Source organism: Sinocyclocheilus anshuiensis, unplaced genomic scaffold (assembly GCF_001515605.1).
Source record: "Sinocyclocheilus anshuiensis isolate Anshui unplaced genomic scaffold, SAMN03320099.WGS_v1.1 scaffold2739, whole genome shotgun sequence".
Lineage (NCBI taxonomy): Eukaryota > Metazoa > Chordata > Actinopteri > Cypriniformes > Cyprinidae > Sinocyclocheilus > Sinocyclocheilus anshuiensis.
Window position 1 is genome coordinate 130,153 of NW_015542334.1, and position 7,397 is coordinate 137,549.

The window sequence follows — 7,397 nt, forward strand, 5'->3', positions numbered from 1 at the left end:
ATGGTCAGAAAGATAACGCTCATAGAGACAACCTCGTGACATCACTTTCTTGACCCGCGTCCATGGCAAGTCAAGCCTCGCCGTGGCGCGATCCATAACCTCCAGTAGCTCATCATACGCAGGGTAGGAGGATTGGGAGGGCTCGGCCTCAGCTTCTTCGCCCTCCTCAAACATCTCCTGCTCTTCTTGGGCCGAACCCAGCAGAGCACTGGCCCCTGGATCAGATGATGTCAGGGAAATAACATCATCCTCCAGCAGCTCACTCTCGTCCACAGCCGACGAGTGCGAGAGGGAAAGCCCCTCTTTAAACTCATCGGCCAGATCCGCCTGCGATCCCCACGAGCTCATTCTCCTCCGTGCTTTAGCAGCGGTGGGTCCTGAACCACGGGGAGCAGACGGCTGCCCCTCTTTCCTCGAAAAGAGAGACAAACGAGAGCGGAGCTTTTTCATCGAAAAACGCTCACAGTTAGCGCAGATTGCCCCCTCGAGGACATCGCGTGTGTGCTTTTCGCCCTAACAAAAGATGCAAAGATCATGCGTGTCATCAGGTGTCAAATAACGACGACATGGATGCACACATCTTCTAAACGTCTTGCTAGTGCTCGCCATAATAAAGGAAGAAAGATCGCTCTTACCACTGGAATGCACGCTTCAAACAAAACAGTCAGTGAAGATGAAGAAGAGGATGATGTGTTCTCCCGGCACCTATTTATACCATAGTCGCTTTATACTATAGTCGCACCGGTAGTGACGTCATAGGCTGTCAGCAGCCAACATGTTGTTGGTGTTTTTTGAATGTATGCTTTAGACACGGGTCACGACGAGGCGTTCCCCATAGCGACCCCTAGAGGACACAGTTTGAAGTTCCCTTGAAAGGGAAACATCTGATTCTCAAACCTCAGTTTCTCCAGCTGACAGTTTGGGCTCTTCAGTCCATCAGAGAGCAGCTTCACTCCTGGGTCATAAAGGTAATTGAAACTCATGTCCAGATCTATCAGGGGTGAGTCTGGTATCTGCAGTGCCAAAGCCACAGTTTCACAGCAGGTATCATCGAGATGACATCCGCAGAGTCTGTAAAAACAAAATATTTGTCCAAGACATATTTTTGTGTTTATTTTGTATGAACCGTGTCGTTTGATAGGTTGTGCCATGTTATTTGTAAATATTCAAGCTTTCTAAAAGAAAAAATAATCTTCCATGTATGCTTTAAAATATGTTAAAAGACAAGTGAAATAAAAAATTCTCAACTGCATTTCTATGAAATTACTATGTTTACTACTAAATTTATTCAAGTAAATATAGATTTTAATCTCCAAAATCAGTAAAAGCGAGAGACTTAAGACTGCGTTTTACACTGAAATTGATCAGTGTAACTGTAAAAAATTTACTTACATGGCTTTTCTGCAGCATCTCACAGCTGGGAGGAGTGTCCTGTTGTCTTCCCATGATGTCTTGTACATCTTCAGGTCGAGCTCATCCAGCACCTCCTCTGACATCAGCAGTACGTAGGCCAGCAATGAATACATGGAAGATGAGAGGTGGGTTCTTGTATTTGATTTGATGTAACTTTGGATTTCCATATATAATGAATTGTCATTGAGCTCCAGTAAGCAGTAAAACAGGTTTACTGAAGTTTCAGGTGAGATGTACTTTTGTAATAGTTTTCTAATGTGCTCGGTTGTTTTTGTGACGCTGTCTTTGCTGTCTTCAGTGTGAGGGAACAGGCCTCTGAGCAGGTTCTGATTGGATTCCAGTGAAATGCCCATCAGAAACCGCAAAAAGAGGTCTAAATGTCCTCTCTGACTCTGCATTGCTTTCTCAACAGCCTTCACTAGTAAATAATGCAATGGACTTTCAGACTGAAGCTCACAGTTAAGCCTGACCTTATTCTGTGTTTCTTCAAAGAAAAACTGAAGCTCCTCCATGTTCTTGTTCAGGTAGCAGAGGAACACATGCACTGCAGCAAGAAACTCTTGAACACTCAGATGCACAAAGCAGAAGACCTTCACCTCGTGAAGTCCAGCCTCTTGCTGAAAGATCTCAGTCAGCATTCCAGTGGACTCAAAGTCACTCACATCGATATCACATGCTTGCAGATCTTTCTCGTAGAAAACAATATTTTCCTTCTTTAGTTGTTCAAACGCTAGCTTGGCTAACTTCAAAATCATTGTTTCATTGGAATCTACCAGCTTGGTATGTTCTCTTAGTTTTTTTCCGTCATACTTCTGGTTCTTCATGTTCATCTGTATCAGCAGGAAATGGATGTACATTTCAGTGAGTGTCGTATTAATGGTCTCTGCATTGTTCCCAATAGGGATGTCTTGAAGAACAGTAGCTGTGATCCAACAGAACACGGGAATGTAGCACATGATGTAGAGACTTCGAGATTTCTTAATGTGTGAGATCATTCTGGAGGCCTGAGTCTCATCTTTGAATCTCTTGCTGAAGTATTCCTTCTTCTGCTGGTCAGTGAATCCTCGCACCTCTGTGAACAACCCGACATACTCAGGAGGGATCTGATTGGCTGCTGCTGGTCGTGAGGTCACCCAGACGAGCGCTGATGGAAGCAGAGTCCCATTCACCAGACTTGCAAACAGTTCATCTACAGATGATCGCTCCTCAACACTCGTCACCATTCCACTGTCAAAATCCAGAGTCAGACGACTCTCATCCAGTCCATCAAAGATAAACGCAAGCGTACATTTATATACCTTATTTATCTTTGTTGTTTCCAGGTCCTGCATTTCAGGATTAAACTTCTGTAGAAACTCATGCAGACTGATCTCTTTGTTTTTAATGCAGTTAATCTTTCGGAACGGAAGCAGAAACACACAGTCAATATTGTCATTGGCTTTTCCTTCTGCCCAGTCCAGAATGAACTTGTGCACTGAGACAGTTTTTCCAATGCCAGCGATGCCTTTGGTCAGCACAATCTTTTTCTTCTTATTTTTGTTCAGACTAAATACATCATTGCATTTGATTGACCTGTTCTGTGATTTACAGGTTTTAAAGGCATCATCAATCTGCAGAACCTCATGTTCAAGATTGACTTTTTCAATATCCCCCTCCGTAATGAAGAGTTCTGTGAAAACATTCTTCAGCTGTTCTTCCTTTGCTTCTTTACCCTCAAATATGTGTTCCACTTTCTCCTTCATTTTCATTTTGTGAGTTTTCAAGAATTCCTGCAGCCAGAAATCTGTTATGGAAAAATATAAATAAAAGGGAAAAGGTGGGAATAAAACAACATCAGAAAATTAAACAAAGTTTTTTCACATTGGCATAACTGTCATCAAAATTAAGTATTGCAGAAATATGGTATGTTAATACATAGTACTGAAAGCAATTCTGTACTGAAATCAATATGCATCAAACATGCTAAAATCATTTCTAAACCCAATGTAAAGACGTGACCTAAGATGGTTCACCTCGTTAACTTGTGGGTTTCTCAGCTGCCTCTAATGATTTTTGCACTGTGAAGAGAGAAAGAAGAATGAGAAAAATATAGGACTACAAGGTATCAATGTAAGCTGAACAGTAGCTTTAATATATACATTAATGTTTAAAAGTTTGGATCACTATAATTTTAATTTTTTAAGAAATTTATCTTTTTGTTCAGCAAGGATGCATTATTGTTCAAGAACTACATTTATAAAGTTACAAAAGATTTATACTTTAAATAAATGCTGTTCCTCAAACTTTGTTCATCTGTGAATCCTGAAAAATATAATGTATCACAGTTTACACAAAATATCAATCAGCACAACGATTCTCAACACTGATAGTAACAGAAAATTATTTTAAATTGTAATATTTTACAATATTACTTTTTTTCTAACTGTATTGATCAAATAATTGCAGCTTTAGTGAACAAAGTTCTTTCAAAAGCATAATCTTACTTTTTAAGTATAACTTACTTTTTAAGATAACTTAATTATCAAGCTGTTAAACTCTACTAGTCTTTACTCAGATGTTAGTATTAGCAATGTGTCTTATCAAGTTTTCACATTACAAGTAGTGAGACAAGAACTGTGCACCCTGGAAATACAGAAAACCAGCGAGTAATAGATCCCATTAATGCATTTATCTGGATCAGCAAGAGTTTTATTGCTACTCCTTTATGTCTGGCCATGTATCTATTGAAATCACTGTCTCTCCTCTTTTTTATGCTCAGGTTTGCTTGTGTGACATGGGCTCTCTTTGGTTGGTTTCCTCTTTGACCATCCCAAGAGGGCACATGTTAAAGCCCTTTTGGTCTTCTTCCATTGGCTACTGAACAGCAGGGCTGTAAAAATAGTCAAACCGAACCGAGAAAACTGTGAAGCACCACCCATGGTATGTACTGCGGTACTTCCATGGTGTACCTCCCTTCCAAATAATGACTCAAATAGTAAATCAGAGTGACAACTTCCAGATAATATTACAATAATAACGCCTTCCATTCTCGCTCAGTCTTGATGACATATCGTGTCTGCATGAACAGGGTGTGTGGAAGTATGCAAATACATATGTTGACAGGCAGGTAGGACAGCTTATTATAGCCTCGGGCCGAGGAATATGATTGGACGAACATTTTATGGTCCTACACCTTCCACAGACGATATAAATACACACAAATACATTTAGACCACTTAACGCTTTTTCAGGAGTCAAACAACATGAGACGAAACTGTGATTAAACCACAATTAAAAAAAAAAAAAAAACCTTTGCATTTTTAAATAAATCAAAACAGTTACTATGTTCATTTATTTGGTTTCCTTAATATTTTAACATGGAAACACTCAGATTAAGTTTCTGTTAGATGTGTGGAACACAAAAGGACAAATGCTAGCGTGCAAAACATCTTCTTTCTCTTACAGTCAATCATTGTTCAAATACCAACACTTGAAAAACAGTTTGAAACTATTTTTAGACTTCTTTGGAACAGAAAACGTGCGTGAACAGGGTGTGTGGAAGTATGCAAATACATATGTTGACAGGCAGGTACAACAGCCTATTATAGCCTCGGGCCAAGGAATATGATTGGACGAACATTTTATGGTCCTACACCTTCCACAGACGATATAAATACTCACAAATACATTTAGAGCACTTAACATAGTGATTATCTGGATGTGAAGAGACTTTCAACCAGCCTAATAAAAATGTTTCTGAACCACATCACCTAACCAGCCTTTAACAAATAGAGAAGAATTTGCAAGCATTTATAATATAAAAATATATTAAGTTTTTGGATCGAGATTCATTTATGATTTGAGCTTTGTCCTGTGTCCAAGCTCACCATTAGAATCTTTAGGCAATCAAACTCTATTACATTCATTTCCAATATTTTTAACATTTTTTAAATATAATGAACTGAAATCAATGCGCTTGTTTCTATTTTGCAAACAACTTGTTTTATCAGCAATCGAGTCACGGTTAAACTTAAAAAACTTAAATATGCGCATACATGATGGAGCGCATCAGAAAAGAGCACAACTACAGAATATTTACTGAAAGGGTTTTTTTTTTTGAAGGCAAATTTTTTCAACAAATTAGTATTCTTGTAGTAATTTCTGATAACACATTAAGAATACCTCGCCCCAGCAATCCCCGCCCAATACCGAACCAAATCAAATCCGTGACCTCAAAACCACAATACATACCAAACCGTGAGAAACTAGAACCGTGACACCTCTACTGAACAGGTAGCTCTCCACATCATATACGTATGATATACATATATGTATATCATACGTATACATATCTCTCCACATCCGTATTTATCATATACGATGGCGCCGACGGTGATGGCTGCCTCCGTGGCGTGCTCCGCAGTTGTTTTTATGTTTTTGTTAGTTTGTCCTGTCTTTAGTTAAAACCCTGCAATCAGTTTCACCAGAGACGAATTGCTGGACATTCGGCAGTACACACCACCCGATATTTCACCGGTTTTCGACTATTCTGATGTTTTGCTGGACATTGTAGTTGACGGAGCTGCTGTGCTGATCAAGCGCTTCAGGACGCGCAGACGGGGGAAGCGAGCCGGCGCGCTCGTCAAGCTCAGACAGCGCGGATTCAGGACGCCGTTGCCAAGCATCCATCTGGCCAACCTCCGCTCTCTACCCAACAAAACGGACGAACTCCTTCTGCTCTCCCGGACAAATAAGGATTCGTATGTGTAAACATACCTGGCAATAAAGCTCATTCAAATTCAAGGCTCTAATATTGTGCTCATGGCTGCTTCTGGATATACTCCCTTCTCTGAATCTGTGCTGCCTCTTTTTCTGTGATCAGTATTTTTGCCTTTATTACCTTCTTCGTGCTTGTCCTGTAACTCTTTAGCCAGCTGGTTCTGGTTCATCTTCCTCAGGATCTTCAGTGTGATCTTTACAGCTTCTTCTGGTCCATAACACTCCACCATCATATCCACTATGTCAGTGATACCAGCATTCTCCAGTTTACCAGCTCCAATGCGCCTACCTTGTTTTAAGGAACTCCTACATTTCTTTAGATCGTCATTTTCCAGGTCCTCTAGAGTTGTACAAAGCAGATTCCATTGTTCTAAATCAGATTCCATAGTCCTTCATGGACTGTTGAACGAGAAAAAAGAAAAAGTAGTCTGAGTTTTATAGCAGGGGTCTATGCAGTGCAAACATATGCATGATGAAATCACACTGTGATCAGATCAACTACAGTGAAACATTCATTTTCAAGCTACATTTCTAGTTTCAACATTATTTATTCTTTAGACATTCCCCTTTAAATACAATAAGCATCAGCTGTATGTGTAAGTGACCAGCATTTGGCTTTCAGTCACTGAAAACGGGTAATATTCATCAATCTGGACATGGAGCCGCACTGAGATCCCCGTCTCTGGGACTGAATGATGTAGGGCCTTGAAAACGAAGATTCCAAATGAATAGTTTATTAAGAATCAGAATGTAAAAACATTGAAATATCTCTAATACTTCTTGAGTTATAGACATGCAAACTTTGGAAAAAGAATATGTATGGCACTCAGACAGGTGTGTACAATGCCGTTTTGATGGAAGGAAACAAGATTTACTAGTTTTATTACTAGTTTCAACATTATTTGTTCTTCAGACATTCCTCTTTAAAAGAAAAAAGTATCCTGTATATGCAAAGTGATCCACATTTGGGTTTTGACCAATGAAAATGTGTACAATTTAATAATTTACTCCTGGAGCCATATTGAGATTCCACCACTGGCATGAAATGCAAAAAAGATAGCTAATTTCAACATATTTTACTAACAGGCCTAAATATCTCTGTGTAAAAAAAAGAAAAAAAAGAAAAGAAAATAATGATGCTGCCATCTTTCTAAACAGTTTAATCTATATTGAATTAGGAAACGGTTCTTTTAAATTGTAATAATATTTCACAATATTACTGTTCT

General features: G+C 39.3%; 1 protein-coding gene across 1 annotated transcript in view; it reads right to left on the bottom strand.

Moving 5' to 3' along the window:
* LOC107691075 (NACHT, LRR and PYD domains-containing protein 3-like) overlaps positions 1-6,557 on the bottom strand; it is a 35,573-nt gene extending 29,016 nt beyond the window's left edge. Inside the window, exons 1-3 of the mRNA XM_016489556.1 lie at positions 6,271-6,557; positions 1,393-3,198; positions 898-1,071 (exon numbers count right to left, since the gene is read on the bottom strand). Coding sequence (XP_016345042.1) covers positions 898-1,071; positions 1,393-3,198; positions 6,271-6,557 — 2,267 coding nt within the window. The remainder of the gene's footprint in view (positions 1-897; positions 1,072-1,392; positions 3,199-6,270) is intronic.
* Positions 6,558-7,397: the final 840 nt, after the last annotated feature.